The sequence below is a fragment of the Macrosteles quadrilineatus genome, unplaced genomic scaffold (assembly GCF_028750875.1).
Source record: "Macrosteles quadrilineatus isolate MER2022 unplaced genomic scaffold, UCM_ALF_1.0 Scaffold_4__1_contigs__length_99947679, whole genome shotgun sequence".
Taxonomy (NCBI): domain Eukaryota; kingdom Metazoa; phylum Arthropoda; class Insecta; order Hemiptera; family Cicadellidae; genus Macrosteles; species Macrosteles quadrilineatus.
The window spans coordinates 91851672-91878186 of NW_026542597.1; the positions used below are offsets into that span (position 1 = coordinate 91851672).

Here is a 26515-nt window from a genome sequence, read left to right on the forward strand (position 1 = left end):
GCACCGTAAACAAAAAGAGACCACTTACATTCTCTTCGACGGTTTTCTTGATTTTCGCAGTGGTCTCAGTAACTTTTTTACCAGCAGTGTTGACAGCAGAAAACAGAAAACTCCCTATAGACTTGGCTCCTTGCAGGGCTTTTGTAGAAACTGAAAAAGAAAATATTTTTGTTAAATCACCACCTTAAAATCGGTGAGACATGAAAGTCATTTTGAGGACATATTGTTTAGTAAAATTTATTCACTAATTCATGCCACCTTTAAAATATAATTGGTTCTGGGTAACCTAATACAGTAGTTTTAAAATCAATTAACTACATCCATGTACAATCCTATATAGACTGTGTGTATATAGGAGAGACATCATACATAAACCTTAAGAAACTTTCTGTTTTACAGAAAGATGCCCCAAGCATTTAAAATGTAGGTGATAAATATACAGGAAAAAACTGGATAAACAATTAGGTATTCTGATAGGTGTATGCATAGATAAAACATACTCCCAGCAATCAGTGTGGACATACATGAACTAGACACGAAAAACAAGCTTCAAAATTTACAATGGGATGAGGAGTCTAATTGTGTTGCTTAGTCTATGGTATATGTCAGTAAGAACTGATCAATTTAATTAAAAAGTTTTCAAAGAAAGTTCATTCAAGAAACAAATGTGAAAAATGTTGAAATAGACACAAATCAAGTAAAAACATCGTAAACAGAGGTAACCTTTTTAAATTGAATAGAATGAGGAATGAGACAGGTAATATGAAGATTACTGATTACCTTAAAAGACTTAAAGTGACTAAAAATCCATGATGTATAGAAGCATTTGGTTTACTTAGTTTAAAAAAGAAACATTTTGTAATGCCACTATTTACACTGATCAATAAGAAAAATAAAGATGTTTTGATTTGAAATGGAAGATGGGAAGTAGCGTTGGGTCGATAGCGTAGTGTATGTTGGTACTTGATAACGTGTGAACGCTTTCACACAATGTTTACCTATTTTAACGCCAACCAACATCGTTTACGAGTGGTTTGTGAACATTTCCACGAATAGTCTACAAAGGTGGTGAAATTTATCTGACAATAGTTATTTGTCGTTCCCAAAGGTGATTTGACTTAAAAGCTGATGATTATGGATTACAGTTTTTTTAGATAACAATAATATAGAGTCAGTTTTAATATTTGTTAATTGTGCCGGAAAAAATATTTTTAGATATCCAAAAAATCTTGTGTGTGAGGTTGATACCCAATTTGGCCACTGGTGAGATGTAATAATGGCAATTCATAAGCAATATTAAGATTCTGATGTTAGTCAAGGAAGCTTTAGCGATCTTCACATTATAAGTAGGACCAATAAATGGTGATGTGTCAGCTTACAGGAATAAAATGTAGACTTATTTGTAGATTTTTCAAAGTAACTGACCTCCTCCGATGGCAGCATCCTTATCGTCTAGGTTCTCCTCTTCGCCCAGATCTCCAGCGTCGCTGTCAGCTCCACCAGTGGCACTGAAACAAAACTAGCATTGTCATAACACGCCTCAACACACCTCAGCATGGTAAACTCGTCAGAACATGTCATAACTCGTCACAACATGTCATGACACACCAACACAAGTCATGAGACGTTATAACTCGTTACACAACATGTCGCATATTACCAAACATGTCACGAAACAGGAAAACACCTTTTACATATCTAGAACAGTTTTTAAAACTTTTGTTTGATATTATCATTGTTTCTAGTAAGCATTTTAAAGAAATTTTAAAGAAATTGCACTCGTTAATAAAATGTTTGAGACCTTCAAATGTAAAATTATGTCTTAAATTCATCTCAAGTGGTGTAAAACCTTTTAAGATACCAACTTTTGAGAGCTATTTTTGCAATTGTGCATTTTTAATAACCAGTTATACTACTTTTTTTTTCTTTTTTTTTTTAAAGAGGTTGGCGGCCTCTTTTAACCTTGCATTTGCCCGTCCACATAGACTAAGCGCCCGTGCGTGGATCGTTTTTAGCTTTGTTTTTACTTTTAGCTTCTGTTTTTTTTTTTAGTTAAAATTTTGCTAGTGCTGAAAAGTCAGTTATTAACTTGGTTTCAAGTTCATAGTAAATCAAATAACACCACAAGGTCGGTGTTTGAGGCACTAAACGTAAAGTAGACTTGGCATCATTGATCGGTAACTCTGTTCCGTCGACATATCCCAATATAACAAACTACTGGCCTGAAAACCCTCGGTATATGACATTGTGGTGGCAGCTAAGGGTATACTTGAATATCAGTGCTTCATTTTTAAGAGGATAATATATTGATTTATGTATTTTTATTCTGTTCTCTGATACAGAAATAGGAATAGTAGGTAAAGTTTGCTCGGTAATTTTTTTGATGTAGGGTTGTGAACTTAATAGTATTTTGTGCTTGCAAAGTGCCTATGAAATGTAAATTAAGGTGTAAGATCTGTCCATACAGCATAACTGTATCAACTAACTAATTTAAGTTTTGATAGTGAAGATATTCACAGTGCACATTGTATACTGAGCGGGAAAAAGTCCTGGGACTACTAGATTTTTTTTAAAAAAGCAGACATAGCTACAAACCCTGGTACAATGTTACTGGGCTGCCATTTTTGATTGTCCAGTTTGAGTTTGGGTTTGCACCTTTGTATTTTACTAAAAAAGATCATTACCTTGATGTGCATATCAACTTTTGCAACAGCTAAGATTTATTTCTCACTCGCAGCAAACCATTCCCTACGGAGGTAGTGTATAACTAAATAATGTTTTTAAATGGGTTTTATGCCCAGTAGCTTTCTTCCTTATTTTTTGAAATATTTAACTGACCCAGGACTTTTTTTTACCACCCTCATATATCTGACAGTTTAAATTTAATCACTCCCTACTATAACCTAAAACTAAAAATATCTCAGTAAATGGACACAGATGTCTTTAATTCAGAAAAATGAAAATCAAACAAACTTCTCTCTATTTTTACACATACTTCTACCAGTCCCTAATATTAATTAAAAATAAATAGCACTCAACTATGCATGACTGTTTACAATTAAAGTTAACAATGCTGTATGATAAAAAAAAAACATGCCAGGCAGACTAGCTTTTAATGCTATAGCTATAAAAAACTATATCTAAAATTATATACTAGAGTTAAAATTAGATATACCATTTTTCTTGATTCTTTTGAGAGTGTTTCTTTATAAGATTGTTTCTTTTCTTAGCTTTCACTAAGCTAGACAGCTTTAAAACCCAATTAGCCAGGATTAAAAAGTGTTCACGGCATAAATTGATAAATCACATACATTTTCTATTAAACAGCTACTTATTTGTTTTTATTTAGTTTAAAGTACCAGGAGACCGAGCTTTGCTCGAATTAAAATAAACATTAAATTTATTAGACAAGTTAAAGATATTTATTATGTACGGTAATCAATGTGAAAACATTTATTTTGGGTGATACTGTACAAAGAAAACATTTAATACACCTTTTTAAATACATAGATTGCAATCAAAATAACCTGTATCAGCTGTGTTTATTGACTGCATCTAAAAAAAGGTATTGACTATAAAGCTGCGCGCGCACTACGGCGGCACGGCACGGACGGGCGGGCGGCACGGCAATTTTTAAAAGTTAATAACATTGAATGTCATATGAGCGCGCCCACTACGGCGGTACGGCCGGCAACGGACGTTCGGCAGCTTCCGCCGTTTGTTAAAATGTCCGGGAGACAGAACTCCAGGACATTTCCGAGCTGCCGTGACGCCCGTACCGACCGGGAGCACTGCACACCGACCGGGCGGGCGGCACGGGACATCCGCCATTCTCAACTGATCTCTGTCAAAGTAGCAGTGTTTTCGTGTGTTGTAAACATAGATGTAGATGTAGAGATAGATGTAGATTTTTCTCGTTGAGAAATACCCGAAACTGTACAACATGCGACATCCGGAATATTTTAATAACGTCCGGCGTGACAATATATGGGCAGGAATATGATCTATTATGAAACAATCAGGTAAGTTGTACACATAATCCTTCTACAAGATCAGGAAACAAGGTGTGGTACTCTCCAAAACTTAGTCTTTTCCTGTTTATGTGGTGTATCTAAAATCTTTGCTTGCACCTTCTTGTCTCCTCTTCCTTTGTTAAAATTAAACCTACTATCACCACTTTATCTACATCCATCTTTACTCACAATTTTTAGCTCGCAGACTGTCATCTGTCCTAAATTGCGGATGTGCGGATGTCCCGTCCGTCCGTCCGTGCCGTGCCGCCCTAGTGCGCGCACCCCCTCTTAAAAATGCTGTCCGTGCCGTACCGCCCGTCCGTGCCGTGCCGCCGAAGTGCGCGCGTAGCTTAACATGGACGCTTTCAAGGGCTGTAGGGCGGAAACTGGAATTTACCCAGCCTTGTGACCAACTCCAATTGATTTCTCGTTGCCAAAAACCCGAAAATAAACAACAAAAATTGTAATAGCCAGATGAAAAAAAGTTTATCCGTTCATCCGCTTGTTATAGAGTATAGGAAAATAGGATTAACTCAACTCAGGTGATCACTATATCAGTTATTAAGTTAATTGACTATTTTTTTCAAGACAACTCTGAAATCATAGACAAATGGAATTAAATTTAGACCGACAGCAGTGCTGTGGTTAGCATAAGTTCTGGCGTTCACCACTAGGAGCGCCGTGTAGTTAAAACGCATACGCTACATAACTACACAGTACTCCTAGTGGTGGAGGCCAGAGCTTATGCTAACCGCAGCACTGCTGTCGGTCTATACTTAATTTTATTTGTCTATGCTGAAATTTTCTAAGTGGAAGACTAAAAATATCCTATATCATGTTTAAGATAAGTTATGTTAAACCAACAAATATTCTGAAACATCAAATCAATCAACGCTCTACCTGAATGATTGTCCAGACTGTGTAGAGTGATCGAGGTACAGCTTTAATATCTCAATGAAATGTCTACTTCTATAAAATAAAGATATTACAGTACGAAATTGCCAAAATTATCTTGACCGTTAAGGAATACTACCAAAACAATCTAACTCAAATTTGACCATTGACAATATCGTTATTGATGGTGATATTTTCTGATACCGATTCTGATCTCCGTAGTCTCTTTAGGTACTAATTTAATTTTCTAGAAAACAAACATAATGGTTTATTTTGATATTTCAATCTCCTCTAGGCTTATGTGCAGAACTAAAAACTCTACTACCCCATTTACGGGACTAGTTCACCGTTATTTTATTACAAAACAGCAATCACCAGCACAAACGTTCAGTTTTAAAGCCAATCAGATCTTTTAACAGCTGGCGTTAAACCGTACCTATTAATTAACTCTGATTGATTTTCCATCCTATTAAAATAATTGGAAAATTCTAGTTCTAGCTCATGAGTGGAATATTAAAAAAAAATGTTTAACTTCACTGACAACGTTGAAAAGTTACGCTTCAAAAAAGTCTGTTTCCCGCGGACTGGGTAGAGAAGCCTTTGATGTATTTAATGTGCCTAAATGTAAAAGGAAAGAGAACAGGCATGCATTAGTGGCCAACATGTACAACTCTATCCAATTAGTCTTAATTGCACCTGAGAATTTGTAAAGAAAACTGTTAATCTATAAAAAATAATGACTAATGAGCTCATATTCTGTTGTTGGCAGTGTCTACATATTAGTTTAAAAATAAAAATAAATACTCTAGTAACCATTTCTACAATAAAATGTTTAATATTTAATTCTGTATAAGTTAGCCCAATGGAATTTAATATATAAAATACTAAGCTAAATATTTCATATTCTTCTATAGTCAAATTTCACAAATTTATTAAAAAATTTAAAACAATTAAAACTATTTTTTTCCATTTTTACTCATTTTGATTGATTGATAACGAAAAAAATATATAGAAAGAACCGTTATGATAATATCCAAATATAGGGGTAAATAAACATAGATAAAAAAAGATTGTTCTTTTTACTGATTTGACTTTCAAATAATCTGATATCCAATAACATATTCAAAGCTTCCAATTTCGCTCGGCCCTTTCACAGACACATCAAAAGACGGGATTGATATTGATTCGCTCAAACTGACCTCTCCGCTTCAAGGATTACACAGATTGACAAGGGTTCCGAATATTACAACATTTTTACAACTAAAATTTGAGTTTCTTTTTATAAATGCTACAAAATATTTACTAAGTACTGTAACGCAATCATAATTTTCTGTATGATTAACTGATATTGATTACCAAACAGTCAATAACAAAAATTGGAAATCTAAAAAAAACTATGTTTAGATGGTCCCTGCGCTGCGAGCATAGGTTGATGAAATAAGTGTGTGTGTTGAGTTTATAGTGAAATAAGTGTGAGTGTTGAGTTTATAGTGAAATAAATGTGAGTGTTGAGTTTATAGTGAAATAAGTGTGAGTGTTGAGTTTATAGTGAAATAAATGTGAGTGTTGAGTTTATTGTGAAATAAGTGTGAGTGTTGAGTTTAAAGTGAAATATCTCTACATTTATTTACTTTGCCACATATTCTATTGTGCACAGCCAAAATTAGATGTTCCAGGTATTGAAATGAAAGTAAATGTGCATCAGATTTATCCCGATTCCTCCTGACTGATTTTGCAAACCATTAGTGAAATTAACGAGATGGTTGCCTGACTATTATTAAAGTCCAGGTTATTATTTTCTTGTCTTCTCATAAATAAATATGGTATTTGACAACTCTAGCTAAATCCTTCAAATGAAATTTTTAATAATATAGCAAAGTGTACCGAGAGTGTTTCCAAATCGTTTACTTTCACAAACCTTTATCCTATTAGATACCAAAACTAAAGTGAAAACTCTATGATTCCATACGTGTTTTGTTCCAGTTGTTACCGTTTTTGCCAATTTCCACACATACCGGTACACAAAAATGTACAATAATTTGGGAAGAAAAATCGGTTGTGTAGTACAAGATCTTGTACTTGATACATCTATCAAGTAGATTTGTGGGTAAGTGTTAATTTTGATACACTACTATTCAGTTTAGAAAGCTTTTACTTTTTTAAATTTAATTTTTTTAAAGGTGTTTCAAAAGGCAAATCGAAAATGTAAATGTCAGTCACATAGCTTCATTGGTGTGGCAAACTGGTATTCTTGCTCAAAAATTTATCTATAAAGATAATATTAAAATTTAAAACATAGTTAAATTGATTTGATGAAAACTATTTAGAAGAAAATTAAATTTGTATCTGCAGATGGTGAAAATTTAAACATTTTATTCCAATGGTATATACAGCTGTATTATGGACTTTGGATGAAAAGAGGTACGAGGGAATTTATTACGCAGAAAAGGGGATAAGCTTAAAGAGGGTATGGCTTTTAAAAAGGAGCCAGGAGAGGTAAAATGTTCCCACCTTGAGCTGGGAGAAGCTTTAGGAAGCAGGAGATTTGAGGTTATATGCAGCAATACGATTTTTTAGATTATTCCCTAACAAAAAAGTGTTTGAATTCTACAGATATATATATATATACATATATATAGGATAAAATTTTTTAAATAATCCGAGATTTTATTAAAAGTTTAACACAACATCTAATCTGAGTAGGTTATATGAAGCATCTCACACAATGTTATATTGCTATTTGAACTTGAAGGGAAGCGATTGGCTCTTAAGTGCAAAGTTTGAAAGAACAAAGAAGAAGGAAAGTTGAAAAAATGTGAAAATGGTCATTTAAAGATTTTTTCCATCTTGAAGTTAGTGAAGTCACTTGGTATATGACAGACGGTAGTTATACTTATAATACCCATATTTTTCATATACTGTGTGCGAATTTTTACTATTTCAAATTTGCTAGTTCGGTTTTTTTCTAGAAGTATACTAAAGTTTTTTTATTTTTTTTTATTTTTAAGTTTTTTTCCCTTTTTGGGAAAGAGTATTTCAAAAATATATTTTATAAGATAGGCCAAGGCCCTAGTAAAAGTTAAGTAACAATTTAAAATGTTCGGTTGACTTTTCAGTAAGCAGTTTCAAAAAATACAAACAAATATTTTAAGTACGTACTCCAGCTAGGTATTGTAACGTGCGATCCTAACCAATGCAGTTTCAGGGCAAAAATAATAATAAAATATTTAACATTAGAAACTTGCATCTAAAAACCATTACAGATTTCAAATTCAACACTGTCAAACTAAAACCATGTACGATCGTCAAGCTAAACGGTTACAGCAAAGCTCAAAACATACTGACAAACGTTAGCAAATGTATCGAAACTTGTCAGCGGACAAAAGCGAAATTCAATGGAAAATGTGATGTAGGAAGCTAACGTAGACATGCAACGGAATGGATATGTTTTAGACTGTGGTGTGTGCGGACTGTAGGTGGAGCTTACAAAATGTGATGAGAGAACAAAAACTCACCTGAACACTCCACTCCTAGCCATCCTGCACACCACACCACAGCGTTACAAACAGAACATATACAGTAGAACCTCGATAGCAAGAGCTTGATAAAAAACCTGGTAATGACGCTCTTGCTAACAATACCTTTAATAACAACCCCATTGATAACAACCACCTTATGTAACAACATCCTTGGTAACAATGCCATGAATAATATAAAACTTGCTGACCAAACCCTCAGTGTGAAAATAACTTATGATAAAAAGACCTTGTAAAATATCCTTGGCATCAACGCCATGGGTAACACAGCTCTTGTTAACCAAGCCCTCCCAGTGGCGCTTCCAGGAACAACTTGTCATGAATGGGGAAGGGCTACCGGGGGCTCATCTAAGGAAGGAGGGGTGGTCTTGTGGTCTAATTGGGATTTTTAAAGCCTTTAGTGACTTTCTAAGGCTATTTTCAACGTATATAACGGTGTCACCTATGTTACATTTTAGGAAGACATGTATGTTAGAATTAATTTTTCCAGAGTCCATTGGAACCACCACTGACCCCTTGGTAAACTTGTTTGATGACCACCCCATGATAATAATACATTGGTATCAAGAGCACTTTGTTAACCCTATATTGTAAACTGTAACGTATTCTTATTCTTAAATACCCAAGTGTTAACAAAACAGCCTTGTAAGCAGGTATTTCACCATCCCACCGAGTCTTGCTATCAAGGTTCTACTATACAAGAGAACTAGATCACTCTGAATCAGAGAAACTGTCAAACACTTTACAACAGGAGTGGTAACAATCCAGAGGGTTAAGAAGAAAAATATATCTTTTGTAAAAAATATAATAGAATAAAATTTAAAACAGTTAAATATTTAACTGTTTGGTTTTTAAATCAAGAGGAATTGAAACAATTATGGCTAACCCATGCAAGTTTTTGTGTCTATTATTTTTTTAAATTTATATAGGTACTGGTACACTTTAAAGTAGCAAATAGGTTTCACAAATTTCAATTTAAAGTCTACTTTGTTTGTACGTTAGTAACTGAGTCAGTGAAAGGAAAAATGTGTACTTTTTTAATTTCATGTTTTCAATACCGGAAGTTTGGGGTGGATCGCTATCTAAAAGGTGCAGTGAAATAAGTGCATGCAAAAGATCAGCTGATGTAATTATATTTTACACTTCCTCGAAATCTGATTATAATGACAGTCAAGCTTTCACTGGCTCAACTGACATTCTAGTGTATTAGATAATTGTTTTATCAGAATTTACTATACAATCCGTTCAATTCCAGAAAAATAGGTACAATTTTCCACATACAACTCCAAAGCTCTATTGCCAAACAAAAGGTCAAACATAAGGACTAGTTACCACCCATGTGGTATCAAGACGAACCCGTCAATGTAAATTTAAATACAAGTGAAAATCATTTCTTCAATATTGTCTTGACGAACCCGTCAATGTAAATTTAAATACAAGTGAAAATCATTTCTTCAATATTGTCTTATTTGGTTGATAAGCAGTTCTTGTCTTCACTGACATTAAAGAATGTCTAGTAAAAAGTTATTTTTTCACTTAAAAGTTAAGGTCAAGATTTAAGATACCGGTAACTCAGGTGCATGAATGAACAATTAGTGTGCCGTGTTGTTATATCTTTGGCTATTATTACCCAGACATTCCATTCTCAGGTTAAAAAGCCGTCACCAGAATTTACAATTAACAGCTTTGCTCAATTGTTATGCTGACGTTACATGTCCTTATAATGTACTATTTTCTTTACCACACGCCAACTTTTAATTCAAACCAAAGGGCCAAAGTATAGCAACTGATTTGCATTTGTAACAAGCTCTTCTCATGTATTAAAAAAAAAACTTACAATGTGAACATAACCGAAATGTCTGAAGCAGATTGAGCTGAAAACACAATTTTATATTCAGGTGATTTTAGACGAGATGCAGCGATAAAACTGATTCTGTACAGAATTTATATTATTCGTTTGGTATTGAACTAACTCCTTTACCATTAATTCCACTGTAAACTTCATAAACAAAATTCTTCATAGCATTGTTATTGTGGACTTTAATTGCATTTATACCTAAAAATAGCAACTAAAGTGAAGAGTCTAATTTATATAGGTACTCACTTCTGTAAAAAGATGAAAGTTTTTAATGTCATGTGAGGTTTTGAGTATTTTAGGGCATTATGTGTAAAGATGTACCATATTCATCACAATGGAAATGTTAAATTACTAGGGTAAGAGAGACAGACGGTTGGAGGTGACAAAACGGCTTAACCCTAGTGATCTTTCACATATACAGCTGTCTCACCCCTTAATTAGTTGATCATTTGTTTGAAATTTGGTTGAGCCAGAACAATTTAAAGTCTATGCTAATAACAGTCCACCATAATCTTTCATTTTTTGCCACTTTAGTAATTTGACCGACAACAATATCCATAAGGAACTCAATTGAATAAATAATTAACCCTATTTTAAAACGTTTTTATTAACTCGCTTTCTTGTACGGTACAAATTTTGCAATCAAATTCAAACTAACTTCCTGATAAGCTGGAGACTTGAAACTTGAAACATAGCTCACAAATGGATGACGATGCAATATTATATCATTTAATTTTTGTATTTCCTCTGGGCTACGCCCCATAGGCTTGTTTTTAAGGGCTTTACAAATGTGCATAAACCTTGTAAAATGGGATACAAATTACAATTTCTAAAAAGTTTCTCAGGAGTTGCTGGGGGTGCCATCCCCATGTACTCCAATGGAAACCCGTATTTCCCCCCAAAAACCTTCAATAAAACATTGTTTCACAGTCTGATCATGCAGTTTAACAAACCCATTAGAACACAGGGATTTACATTTTTGTACAAAATGTTATCAAGCTCTGATTTTTTCTCGAGCTATCGTACCAACGGACATAAATATAAAGATATGTTGGCTTACTTTAATAAAATAACAACTAAATGTTTTATTTTCAAAATAATGTATTAAAACTATATAGTATCCCTAAACAGTAAAGAATATAAATATCCTACTAATATTATAAATGAGAAAGTTTGGATGTATGTATGTATGTATGTGACAAGTAAACGCGAAAAATACTGGTCGGATTGGGCTGAAATTTGGCATGATGATAGCTCACATTCCCGATTAACATATAGGCATATTCTTATCTCAAAAATCTTTTCGGGCTCTGCCCCAGTGGCTCTGCAGTTCCCCATGTTAACCTTAAGAGTATTATATTTAAATGGAATTAAATAATTAAGCCAGCTGTTTCAACTAAAAGAGTTGGTTCTATGATATGAAAAACCATAAAAAAATAGAAGATTTACCAACATGGTGCAGCTCTATTATTTTTTTCAGTAACAAAAAACTGTACGCAGTCAGAACTGTCAAATAGGATGGTTTACAGTTATGTTTATGTTTTTAATTTCATGAATAATTTGTGATATTTTGCTAATTTTTCTAATCTATCTTTCTCTATCGTGTAGTTGAAGTGGTAAAAGATTATGGATATGGTAGATGTGTAATACTATAGCATACCGTAAATTTGAGGAAGCAAATTTGCTCAAACCGCGTCTTCTCACATTGCAAACGCAAAGATCAATTTTAATTCCATTTATACTTATTTGCCAACCCCGTACGAAGGTCGGGTACTCTGCTAGTAACTTTATAAAAATGTTATTGGCCCTATTTATTTATACTTAAATGTATTATGTATATAGGCCTATATGAATTTGAACGGATAGTGTCTGAGTTACATCAAAATGAAAAAGTAAATCCATCCCGGGTCCTACGGTAAATAGCTTATTATATAGGACATTCCCTAAAAGGCAGTTTATTTGATTACATTTTTATATTAGATTATTTAATAAAAGAATTTGATGCATTTCAGAGATTACTTAAAAGTTTTGATTACTAGATGACAAAACATGAAAGATATTTGCTATAAAGAAAATTGGATCCTTTGTATGCTGTTTGTAATTCTAAGGTAAAACATGACTCTAATTATTAAACCCACTTTGACCTTTGAGTCCATTACCTTACTTTTCAGCACTGAAAATTACAAAGGCAGGTCACTAATGAAATTGTGGTTGTTAATGAAGAATTTTAATGTAATTCCCTTAAAAATCAAATGTAAAATTGGTTGAATATGAAATGTTTGTGTTAATTTAATTTAATTACAATGATTGTTATTTTCAAATTGCCAAAAATGTACTAAAAGTGGGCTCTGACTCGAAATTAGATGTGAAGGTGAAGACAAAAACTAAACAAATAGCTCGTTATAAAATTCAGTCAGACCACAATTGTGATATATTATTGTTAGGCCCTACACATTTTTAAATCTGTAATCTAGTAGAATAAAAGTAAAATTAAGACTAGTTAGTTTTCCCTAATGCCAGATATTTATAGTCAAGGTTTTCCCATTAGGTTGGACTCAAGTTATAGAAAAACATGTTATCTATCGATAGGCAAGCATGTTTCTTTAAAACCTGTTTTCTTAGCACGTGAGCATCACAGAAAAAATCTACGCATACTATTGGAAAGATATTATCCTGTAGACGTGCAGACTGCAGGATCCCATGATGATTTAAAACTGGCTAAAAAATAAACACAAAAAAATATCAAAGCTTTATAAACAGAAAATCAATATAAATGAAAGAAATTCTAATCACATCTTTTATTTATAGTGTATGATGAAAATAGAGAAGACTGTACATTACATATTTTTGGTTGAGTTTTCGACCACTGGACGACCTCTAGTTTATATGAATAAACTATTTTGTTTGATTAATATTTCCCATTAATGAACAAACAATGTATACTAAAATTTTAACTAAAGCAAAGGAGCCAATTAATTGTAGGGTAGGATAATATTTGAAAACCTGACATAAATTAAAAACTCCTAAGAATGATGACTTTCAGATTGAAAAACATCTTTGTCTAAGCCAATTTTTGATAGTCTAAATAAAGCTAATCAGGCACTGATCGATCCAACTGTTTTTAAACCCCTACCAATAGTCCAATCTACATTTTTTACAAAACTATTTAATTCAATACCAAAACAACATGAGGTTACATTACACTTTTCAGTACCTTTAAATCATCTCTAGCAAATAGAAAAATTGTCCACAATTATATGGGGAAAGTAGTTTAAGTAGTTTAAGCAGTAGTTAAACGAGATACTAAAAAAAACTAAACCAGAAGTTAACCGTAGCAAAGTAGTTTTTTTTTTCTTTCTTTTTCAAGAAGTCTGCTGGTTCTTATTATTTGCAAGTTAATCTTTTAAAGTTTATAAGTAAATATTCTAACATTATAAATATTGGTTTGAATGAGTTAACTTAATGATATCTTTTATTGAAGATATTTTAGAGAATTTGGATGAAAGCAACTGTATTATTGGTTATTTTTTTAGACATGTCTAAAGCCTTTGACAGTGTTCACCATCCTACTTTAATAATTAAGATAAAGAATTATGGTATTTATCGTAAAGAATTGAATTGGATAAGGTCTTATTTGGAAGAAAGGCCAGTATGTCAGTGTAAGATTTATTGAGAAGCAAAATGTCTATAATATAAAATCTAAGTTGAGGCAGAGTACAATATTGGGTTCCTCAAGGATCGGTTCTTGGACCGTTCCTATTCTTATGTTATCTGGGAGGTATGCATGAAGATATAACTAATTAAATTCAAAATATCAAACTATGTTTATATGCAGATGACATCAGTATGTCAATTCATGACGAAAATACAAATAGTAAAGAATCCAAAATAGAAGATGCCATTTCAATTGTTAACACTTTTCTCAATGATAGAAATCTTTTACTATAAAAGAACCAAACTACTTAGATTAAAATTTTTTGTGACATTTTTAATAATTTTGAGAATAACACCAAGTGTTTTGTGTTGATCATGTTTGTAAGACAATAAGCTCTAGAACTTTTATAATTAAAGGACTTTTACCTTTTTGCAATGAACAAACTCTTAAAAAAGTTTACTATGCCCATATATTAAGGCATTAATGTTTATGGGGGTACGAGTAAACAAAATTTAAAAAGAATTTTATTATTACAGATGGAAGCTATAAGACACATCCTAAATTTATAAAGAACCTCTAGCAAAAATTCTTTAAAACAATTTATCAAAGATTTGGTAATTTGACATTTCCATATTTATACATTTATGTATAACTCTTTATGTAAAAAATAATGAATCAAAATTAGAGCGACAACAGGATATCCACAATTACAATACTAGATATAAACAAAATTTCACAATTAAAAATCATAAAAAAGATAAATAGAAGCAAAGTCCTCAGTACATTGCCATTAAATTTATCCATCAACCCCCAGATGGCATAAGGAAGGAGCAGAGCACAAATTAATTTAAAATAAACTGAAAAAATTCTTAATTGAAATTTGTTGACAGTCTGGATGATTTTTTAACTTTAAGTAATGTATTTATCTATATAAATAAAATTTTAGTTTTGTCTGTACATTGCTCAGAATCATACATTTTTACGTTATTTTTACGTTTTATACATTAAAGCAGCCGAAACAAGTCTCATCTCAATTTCTGTCCGTCTGTTACCGCCAAGGAGCCATTTTATGCAGCCTTCTCTTGAAAAACTAGAGTACCTATCAAGATCCGAATCATTTTAATGTATTAACTGGATTGGGGAGAGTGTATTTAGCCATTAAAATACGGCCTCACTACTTTGTAAATAAAATTACTGATGTTCAAAAATGCAGTTCTGTGCGATTTTTGTCCAGTTTTCGTCAAATGTTTATCACATAATCATCTATGAAATAACGAACAGCTGTTCGGATCAAGATTATTTTTTCTAGCTGTCACTGATATGTTTACAAATGTTGTTTACAAATAATGCAACCATTTCCGATCACGTTTTGAAAGCAAATCCAAACCAAGTGAGATTAAAAAGGTTTTTCCTTACATAACAAATTTAATTAATCGCGAGTGCAATAATTTGTAGGGTAACGTAAATGAAAATAGAGATTCTTTGTGTATAAAATTATTCTTGAGTTTTGATAACCGGCAAAAAGACCTTGAATCAGTGTTGTATATGGCTGGGAAACTTACATTTTTTTTTAAATAAGCGTTACCAATAGGAGCTTACAAAAAGGTTTCCATTCATTGATGGCACTGCAATGGCAGCTGTGTAAAGTGTAAGTGTAAAGTGACAACTACAGTGGATTATTGTAACAGAGGTTTACGGATTATGCTCAACTCGCTTTTCCAATGTGTCTTTTCACCGCAATGTGCTGCAATCGCTGGACCATACAGCCAATAGACCAATAGCCCATCTCTTGGTTTCGTAAGACTAAACAATTATTCATAACCAAATTTCGACGACGATCCTTGATACCAGTACTTTTACCTAGAATACATGGCCTACCTACTTGGGAAATAAATTCAAAACGTTCAAAAACCCAACACTGTGTGATTTTTTCACATTTCCTCCTAATGTTTACTAAGCATTTTTTATACTTAAAACTGTCAGATACTGTATTTGTTTATGTATAATAGTTTTGCCAGCATATCTGAAAATATGCAAACCAACTGCTGTTCTTTATATAAGAAGGTTTCAACCGACTACTATACCTATAAAGATTCCCGTGCGTAGAACGGGTACACAGCTAGTTTTATCTAAAACTAAACTGCTGTTATATGAGTTTTTTTTTTACTTAAAAAAACATGTTTATTTTATAAAAAAAAAGAAAAACATAATGACGTGTTCATGTACAATGTATCTGTACGTTCTGAATAAAGAAATTTATTTATTGATTGATTGAACCTCACATTCATTCATGCCTTTATTGTTATTCTTATTTAACATTTTGAGATTTTACCTTTTTACTTGTTTTTAATTGTTTTATGTTACAACTACCCATTTAGACATAGTGATAGTTAAGTGTGAAATCGACAAAACTTAGACTTGTTAAACAGATTTAGCTTATTCTACAGTATAACTAGATTATAGAATTTTAAAAGGGTTGGTTCACTTCCGATTACTTACAGTTTATTTGCATGCAAAAAGTAAAGCTAATATTTCACCATAGCAACATTTTTTAAATCCTAGGCACTCAAAACTGTCCACAACATTAAATTAAATAAGTACGCAAGACTTAGTGGTATTTTGAGTAACATCTTCTTTCTGATCAAAAATTACAGGTACTATGTCTGTCTTCTTTGAGGGCTTGTATTAGAGTGAAGGTATAAGCAAACCATAAAACAGAATATTTACGATACCTTGCCTCAGCAAGAAACATTACCATCCTTTTTGTACCCCTTTTTCCATCAGCCAAAAAAGTTCATCTAAATTTTAAAATAAGTCCAACGTATTATTTTGAAATGACATATTTTACATAGCCTACAGGAAGAGCAGAATAAAAACTTTAAGATTTTTATATTATATTAGGGTGAGTTAGAGAGTGATAAATTATACACTAGAATTGTGTTTATTATTATGCAGATTTTAACAGTAAACAGTCATTATAATTAAAATTACTCACAATAAAGACTTTTCTCTGAAGGAAAAAAGGAGACAATTCCTATTCATATTCTAAATTTTGGGTTGCAAGAATTAAAATTTGCAAGGCCTATAAAAAGAGACAAAAATTTAAAATATACAAAACTAAATTCTAAGCTAAAAAATATGGGCCTTAAAAATGTTTTGAAAGTGAAATTCTTGCAAAAGTATAAATAATTGATTTTTTAACTTATGGTATATTATTTTACATTAAAGATCTCATTTTAGCACGATTTTTCCATGTTACATCAGCTGATCTATTGTTGCATATTTATATGTTACGTTTTGCTTGATATATTCAGCTCAAAACACATTTGCTATCTTCTATAAAATGAAATCCCATAGGTCTGTTTTTTGTTTTTTTTAGATGAGAGTGTATTTATTTATGATTAGTAGGGCTGCCGAGTGGTTAAAGGATTCTTAAAGTATTTATAAGGTATGTTGATCTTTAGAAAAGTTTAGAGTTCTCTTTGATTGCTTAAAACTGGACCCAGCTGTTATTAAATATTAGGTTTTACATAATCCTGATTATCATGGGTTGAAAAACAGCTGATCTTCGTCAGCAAAAAATAAATCATTACATTCATTTGAGACATATTATTAAACTACAGATCGTAGTGTGCCAATGCTACAGTGAATCAATGAATCACCTTTTAGAGCTGATCGAACGTAATAGGCCCTACAGAAAATTACCAACACTGCCTGACTATTTAGGATGACAGTTGAAGTCCCCATTACTAACAGCTGTATCCAGTCTCAAATCTTAAACAAATTATACTTAGTCAAGATCCTACTCAAATAGTTCACAGTACCGTATACATTACAACCACTCAACAATGTTACCCATATATTCAAAAACAAACTATAGAATAACAAACTTAAAACATTCAAGTCAATTTGCGCAAATACCGAATTACAAAACACCACATCAAAACAACAACATTTAAAACAAATTTCAATCTACCTTGAGTTGTCGTCTTCTTCCTTCTCAGTGGGCGAGCCTTTCACTGACTTCTCCGAGGCAGGTGACTCAACACTCGCTCCGGGGTTGTCCAACCCCTCAGAACCTTCCGTCGTTCCGTCACTCTTGCGGAAGGGCATAGTTGGCATGGCAGGCATGGCGGGCATGCTGGGCATACTGGGCATGCTTGGGATGCTGGCACTGCCCAGCCAACTGGACATCTGGTTCTTTACGCTGCCCAGATTGCCCAGCATGTTCAGTCGGCTGCCTTCTTTCGACGGGCTGAAACAGATATAAAAAAAAAATTAGCTTGAAAAAAACTATTGTAAATTTACATTTGTACTACATTATTTTGGTAGTACCATGCCAAGATGGATAAAACATTTAAATAAGGCCAGCTTTTACAGTGAACAATTTTTCACTCAATCAGAAAATATATATAAATATACTGTTATGTAATATGATTTCTATTGTACTGTCAAATATTTCTTCAGCTGTTTTACTTAAGACGGTTTTGTTTATGTATTTAATGTTTACAGTGTTGTGCAATGGTCTCATGTAAAATGTAGCTGATTATTAAGTTGAATAAAACCATATAAATCTGGTTTTTAAACATTTCTTTTCATAACAATTTATTCAACTTAATCTTTTAACTATATTATTACAAGTTCTTCTATACAAGTTGTATTCTATCTTTTCTATTCAAGTTTATTCCAAGAAATATAAATGGATAAATTCTTCAAGCCTATCTTTGGACCCTAATGACCCCAATTTTGATAGTCAGTGGAAACATTGGAAAACCACTTTCAAGAATTTCATGGAAGAAATATGTGCTGCAGAAGATGATCTACTAAAACTTCTACCTAATTTTGTGGACTACAACATATGAAATAATCTCAAAGGCTGATTCTTATACTGAAGCTATATCTATTCTTGACAAACTTTTTATAAAGCCTACTAATGAGGTATATTAGGTATATTATTAAACCATGCTGCAGAGTCCCAGTGAGCAAGGGCCAATCAAAAATCTTAGCCTGGGCAAAGGGACAACAAGAAAAGGTTTGCCGAAAATACCCCAGGCCTGAGACAATCAAAGATGCTCATCAATCCTCTTAGTAAGGAATGTAGAAACATCTTCGACCTCCAAAAAGGAGAAATAAGCCTCTTGATAGGTCTACTTACAGGGCATGGCTATGTAAGGAAGTACCTCAAGACAATAGGGCTTAGACAGACAGACCAGTGCAGATTCTGCCTCTACGAAACAGAATCAGCTGAGCACATACGGCTGGAATGTCCGGCGATAGCCCAGAAAAGGTTGAAACACCTATTGTCGGGACCACGTAAGTTTGCAGTTGAGGGAGGAGCCTATTTACCATATGGTTTTGAATGAACCAATGAGAACCGTGCGGTGTTGCCAAATCTGTTAATACCAGCTGATTTTAATATATTGCTTAGTATATTTTAATTAGTGTTGTCAACGGGCGATGTGGCAACGTCGCACTAGCCTTGTCTTGTGATTGGCTGCCACCAACTGCAAACTTACGTGGTCCCGACAATAGGAAAGGCATTCCCGATGCCTACTGAAATACGAGAAATGGGTGTGCACCAACTGATTGGCTTCGCAAGAAAACTTCGGTTGGGTGACTAAACAAAAAGGGTGCTACAAAAGATCTTGTAGGTCGAGGTAGCAAGGGTTAATAATACCCCAGCCCCATGAGAGAAAAATGAGGTATATTCACGTCATCAACTGGCCACTAGAAGACAGGAATCTGGAGAAAATATTGATCAGTATCTTCGAAAACTCAAAGAACTTAGTAAAGCATGCAACTTTAAATCTGTCACTGCTAACAAAAATCGTAACGAGTACATAAGAGACGTTTTCATTCGAGGATTAATATCACAGTCCATTTGACAAAGACTTCTTGACAATCTAACTTCTTGACTCTTGAAGAAGCATATAATCAAGCCATTACCTTGGAATCAGCTGAAAATCAGGCGATTTCATATATTTCAAGCCCTTGTAACTCTATATCTCAGTCAACTCCAAAAAATGTTGATGTTACTGGTACTAATGTTTCTCAGGCAGCTTCTGATTCGTCTTCACACCAATTATCCTCGTTAAGAAGAGAAAAATGTTTCTTTTGTGGACGGTCACGACACTCTCGAGCCAACTGTCCTGCCAAAGACTCAGTTTGTAATATTTGTGACATGAAAGGCCATTGGGCAACAGTTTGCAATTCTTGCAACCAAAGTAGGACATTTAAGGGTAAAACAACTCAAAGTTAAAAGATAGAAATAAACTCAATGTCTTCCTCTCTTGTTGCTGCCTCACAAAAATGTCTTTCACAAGCTACAGTGTCACTGATGTTAAATGGCAAACCAGTAGATGCACTCATTGATACTGGGAGTTCCGACAGTTTTATATCCGAAGCTACTGTGAAAAGATTCAATATTTCTAAATACCCAACAAAGCATGAAATATCGATGGCATCAACAAGCCATGTTTCATCAACTCTTGGCCACTGTATTGTTGACATGGAGTGCGATGGCCACGAATACCCACAGACAAAGCTGCTCGTCTTAACTGATTTATGTGCCGATGTTGTAATTGGACATGACATCCTTCGGCAACATTCTGCTGTGGAGCTGGATTTCGGTGGTAAACGCCCACTCTTCAACATTTGCAATCTACTTAGGGCTAAAGTATCACCCCCACCACTGTTTGATAATCTAACTAATGACGTCAAGCCTGTAGCCATCAAGTCCCGCCGCTACTCTGAAGATGATAGTAAGTTCATAAAAAGTGAAGTAAGTAGGCTTATATCAGAAGGAATAATTGAACCGAGTAAATCACCTTGGAGAGCCCAAGTGATTGTGGTCAACAATGGGCACAAGAGACGTCTGTGTATTGATTACTCTCAAACCATCAACAAATTCACACAGCTTGATGCCTACCCTCTACCTCACATTGAATCATTTGTCTCTAAGCTTGCTCACTATGAAGTGTTCAGTACAATCAATATGAAGGAGGCATATCACCAAATACCTATTCGGAATGAAGATAAACCATTCACTGCATTTGAAGCTAATGGGAGACTTTAACAATACACTCGAATTTCTTTCGGCGTAACAAATGGTGTGGCGTGTTTTCAAAGAACTATTGACCAGATTATAAAAAACTGAAAATCTACTGGACACGTTTGCTTATCTGGACGATGTATCTATTTGTGGTCGTAGCCAAGCAGAACACGATCAAAACCTACAGAAACCATGGAAGCAACTAAAAAGGATAATCTTACCCTGAAGAAAGAAAAATCTAAGTTTTCGTTGACCAGCATTCCAGTTCTGGGGTATATTGTAGAAAGCATGTCCATGCGTCCTGATCCTGACCGCTTGCAATTACTCTTGAATTTCCCCTTTCCAACTGATAATGCAAGCCTTAAAAGAGCTCTTGGCATGTTTTCCTATTACGCAAAGTGGATTCCTAAATTCTCTGAGAAGTTTCATTGCCTTACTACAGTCAAATCATTCCCAGTAGGCAGTAAAGAAATATTGGCTTTTAAGACATTAAAAGAAGAAATAGCGAACTCCAGTATGTCTGCAGTTGAAAAGAATATTCCATTTACTGTAGAAACAGATGCATCTGAATCAGCTATAGCGGCTACCCTTTCACAAGCTGGAAGGCCAATATGTTTCTTTTCAAGAACCCTAACTAAGAGTGAACAACATCTACCTGCTGTGGAAAAAGAGGCCCTCGCAATATTCGATTCAATACAGAAATGAAGGCATTTCCTGATTGGAAGACGGTTTAAATTAATTACATACCAGAAATCTGTGTCCCATATGCTCAATCAGAAACACTCGGGAAAGGTTAAGAACAACAAGATTTTAAAGTGGCGATTGAAACTAGCACCTTTCTCTTACGCATTTTCACGAGTTTCTCTTGTAGAGATTTCGAAAAACTCCGTAGAATTCATTGTGACGTTGGACATCCTGGAATAGTATGGATGGTTCATTTCTTAAAAAGTAAAAATCTCCCTTACTCTATTAAAGATGTCAGGCGAATGACCGCTTCATGCTCTGTTTGTGCGGAAGTGAAACCTCAGTTCTACCAAAAACCCCATCAACACTCATCCATGCAATGGCTCCTTTTGAGAGACTTAACATTGATTTTAAGGGGCCAATACCATCTGTGACAAGGAATAAATATATACTGACGGTTGTTTATGAGTTTTCAAGATATTTTTTGCTATTCCTTGCTCGGGCACAGCAGCATCTTCAGTCATCAAATCACTTACATCAATCTTCACCATCTTTGGTATTCTTCTTTGGTATCTTTGGTATGCCTGGTTTTGTCCACTCCGACCAAGGTTCTGCTTTCATGTCAAAAGAACTGAGTGATTTCTTACACTCTAAAGGAATTGCCACTAGCCGATCTTCACCTTAGAACCCTCGAGGTAATTCTCAAGCTGAGCGATATACTGGAACGATCTGGAAGACTGTATCTCTTGTTCTGAGAAACAAGGGATTGAAGACAGAACAGTGGGAGTATGTTTTGCCAGAAGCTTTGCATTGTATACGCTCGTTACTAACAGCTACGAATGAGACCCCACATGAACGTCTTTTCAAACACCAGAGACGTGTTGTCATGAATAAAATTTTTGAAAATTATTATTCATGAAACATTAAGAGGTTCATTGACCACAATAAGAAATCATCTATATGGCAAACATCAAAATTAATCAGTCTTATAGCTGTAAAATCCTTCAATGTTTTATGTGTACAATTTTTTCTGTGTCATTGGCAACCTTATTTTTAAGGCAGAGATGTATTTATTTTTATAAATAAATTCTTTTCTCTAAATCATCCATTTCAATAACCAGCCGCTGTCGTAGTACGACAGGTAACCACGAGTTACACAAGAGCCTACAGGTAAGAGATCGCCCAACTACTAAAAGAAGCAAGAGTAGTAGGTCCTAAAAATCTAACAATAACCTGGTAAAATAAGCATACAATCACCAATAAGCATACAATTGGTACTAGTATAATGATAAAGCGGACTAATCGACAACAACGCACGCCTTGGTAGGTCTTTTAAGCTAAATGAACTCAAGTTGAATGTAGAATGGGATGAGATAATCTGTGTGGATTTGTTACTCAGCTGTTTCTTTGGACAGGACCATTTAAAGACCAATGATAAAGGACAACTGGGTCTAGTTTCAAACCATAAAGAAGCTGTGTCTTCTCCTATGAAAGACACATGTGGACTTTTTAATTGTTAGGTGAGCAGCATCAGTAGCTTAACACATCCATTCAGCCAGTTTAAAAAATTAGGCTTAGAATGCAAACAGTTGAAAATCACTTAGGAAATGCAGGCAGTGCCGCACCTAAATATTGCTGTAAAACTCCATAACGCAAAAACTTCGGAATCAGAGGAGGTAGGTTGGTGAAAAGGTTTATTCTTGGTTGGGCAGTTATTAGAGTTATACCTAAATCAATAGGAACCAAGACATAACTGAATACAGTAGAACCTCTTTAATCCGAACTATTTGGGACCGGGGGTAGTTCGTACTATTGAATAGTTCAGATAACAGATCATATTGTTGTTTTTACATAACAATAGCTAAAATGTCCGGCTAAAATGGATTTTAATTGTTACGGGAAAAGTGAAAAATGCTTTATAAAGTAAAATACAGTGTTTATTTGTTAGGCCTACAGTAGTAAACATAGTGAATAAACAGTTACGGGTAACTGTTTATTCACTATGTTTACTACTGTAGGCCTAACAAATAAACACTGTATTTTACTTTATAAAGCATTTTTCACTTAATAAATAAGTGAATAAACAGTTACGGGTAACTGTTTATTCACTATGTTTACTACTGTAGGCCTAACAAATAAACACTGTATTTTACTTTATAAAGCATTTTTCACTTTTCCCGTAACAATTAAAATCCATTTTAGCCGGACATTTTAGCTATTGTTAAGTAAACTGTTTACTTTAAATACAGTAGGCCTATAGGCTTACAATAGAGAACTACTGTACCGTGTATAGGCCTAGAGTACATTAATGAGGCGTTCGGATTACGGGGGTTCGGATTACAAAGAGGTTCTACTGTAATACCATTACTTAATCAAGCTGTGACTTTGACATTGGTTGCACGACTGCCCTACTAAGTTAAGCAGTGTTTAACAGCAGCTGATGAACTACTTAGCTGCAAGGGTATATGGAAATGGACAATACTGAATTTTGTTCAACAAACTGCAAACTAACGTTCCTGATTAATGAGGGGCTAACTAGGCTGCACTTTACTTTCCTACACTCATTCGAAGGAAAGTATCGATTATTCAATTGTTTCATTTGGTAAGTATATCAGTTGGTTAGTTAGGTTAGATTAACCTTACCTAACTAACCAAACGATATATCGAATGAAACAATCGATTAATCAATATATCGATCAATATTTTCAATCGAATGAGTGTAGGGCCTAACGTAAAGTGCAGCCACTAACTAGGTTATGTCAATTAATTATGAGTGGTTAGGTAATTCAATCAATTGAAACCTTAAATGGTTTAACTTGGGTACTAGACCTACACCTAGCCTAACTATGATGGACTTTCATGATGAGGGTCTAGGCCTAGGTTGTGTGAGAGTAAGGAAGGGTAAGCATATAAATCTTTAAAGTGCAATACCTTGAATCTTTCTGATCTGATTCTAAGCCACCAAGAGATTTGTCAACAACAGGGGAAGAAGATACTGGTTGCTGTTCTTCTGGATTTGGGTTTGGAATTTCTTCATCTGGTTTTTTCCCCCCACTGCCCATCCAACTACTCACTTGATTTGATAACCCCGAAAACATAATGAAAATCTGAAATTTAATTAACAGTAAACACTAAACTAATAACACTCAATGAATCATCCTCATGACACAAACGTCAAATGACCGTCAGCTGTTTGCGCACTTACTTAGCCCACTCCGCAGTCCGCTCCGCACAACCACAACACGAACTAAGTTCCAATTTCCAAATCCACCAAACAACTGCCTTTTGTATTGAGTTTGAAGAGTATTGACTGACTATTCGACTACACAGTGTGACAGTGAGAAAGTTGGCTGTCATTCGGTTCATCGTTTTATCGATAGTTGTATAATGTTTGTATCGCGACACACGCAATATCGCTACAACAGTATTCCAATCGATTCGATAGTTAAGTCTCAGCATATATTTTAATATTTTACTTTGTTTCGTTTTCGTATAGTATCAGTTCATATCAACGTGTTTGGTTTATGACTTTATGACAGTATCATCCGCAAACGTAGCAACCGTAATATTTTGGCCCACGGGGATGTCGGAGGTATATAGTAGATATAAAACAGGTCCAAGAACACTGCCTTGGGGAACTCCAGATTGAATAGGCTTCAAGTCGGTTAAAATTTCTTGAAATTTAATCTGGAAGAATCGTTCATTTAAGTAAGATTTTTAACAAACTGTAAAAAGAATGGGGGAGCAAGGATTTAAGTTTATACAGAAGTCCAGTGTGCCACACTTTATCGAATGCCTGTTGTTTTTAATAAGTTACATTAATTTAATAAGTTAATAATTGCCATTAGCTGTTTGGGCTATTAATTAACAGCTGTGTCTAAGGAATGTCGGCCTTAGTCACTAACAAGACTACAAGATCGCGCCACTCATCTTACACTCATCTCCATTCATACTTGGCTTAAAATACCTACATTGTATGGTTGCCATTTCATAAGAAAGTATAAAGTACTAGGTGGCGTTCGCAGAGGCATCCACAAAATTGAGCGGAGTCATCAAGGGTTCATATTATATTGTTTTTGTCATACTGCAGTAAAAACAGTAGTTTTTAATGCATGCGTTGCGGGTCTAAAGTAGCATTTTTATTCTCTAGGGAGTAAAAATCGTTTTTAGCCTCTATGGAGTAAAAATCAGTTGTTGTCAACTCAGTTGTAAATTTCGATTGTAAACGATTGCATGTATCTAAAATATGTATCGATTCGAGCTTCGTAATCATTTTAACCTACAGTATACAGTCTCTTCCCATAGCATTTTGTATTGCAGATACCGTACATTAATAAGTTCCCACACTAAACATTGCTCACCTTTACTACTTCCTTCACCACCCCCTACGTCGTGGACCTGTTCCCTCTCTTCCCATTGCATTTTAGGATTGCAGATACATCAATGTATTTGCCAAAGACAGTTCCCACACTCTGCACTGCTAGCCTTACTAATTGCTTCACCATTTCCTATGTCATAGACCTGTTTCCTTCCCTTCTCATAACATTAAGAATACGGATACATTTACCTAACTGCCCACACGGTTCCCCCACTCTGCACTGCCAGCCTTTAATACTTCCTTCACCACGTCCTCCGTCGTGGGGCCTATTTCCATGTCTTCTCATAGCATTTTAGGATTGAAGATACAGTAATCTAACTGCCACAGACGATTCTCACACTATGCTCATACTTTACTATTTCCTAAGCCACTTCCTACGTCGTGGACCTGTTTTCATCACTTTCCATATCATTTTAGTATTTTAGATACGTTAATCTAATTGCCAC

General features: G+C 34.3%; 1 protein-coding gene across 8 annotated transcripts in view; it reads right to left on the minus strand.

The window, feature by feature from the left end:
* LOC128991765 (synapse-associated protein of 47 kDa-like) overlaps nucleotides 1-24997 on the minus strand; it is a 57007-nt gene extending 32010 nt beyond the window's left edge. For 5 of the 8 annotated variants that reach the window (XR_008490680.1, XM_054414943.1, XM_054414944.1 and 2 more), the window contains exons 1-5: nucleotides 24623-24997; nucleotides 17933-18211; nucleotides 8423-8446; nucleotides 1426-1508; nucleotides 29-150 (exon numbers count right to left, since the gene is read on the minus strand). Coding sequence is in view for 7 of the 8 variants with exons in the window: in XM_054414943.1 (XP_054270918.1) it covers nucleotides 29-150; nucleotides 1426-1508; nucleotides 8423-8446; nucleotides 17933-18211; nucleotides 24623-24789 (675 nt within the window). In the remaining variant the exon portion in view is untranslated. The remainder of the gene's footprint in view (nucleotides 1-28; nucleotides 151-1425; nucleotides 1509-8422; nucleotides 8447-17932; nucleotides 18212-24622) is intronic. The other 3 variants (XM_054414948.1, XM_054414941.1, XM_054414945.1) reach the window with 2 other exon arrangements.
* Between the last annotated feature and the right edge of the window lie 1518 nt (nucleotides 24998-26515).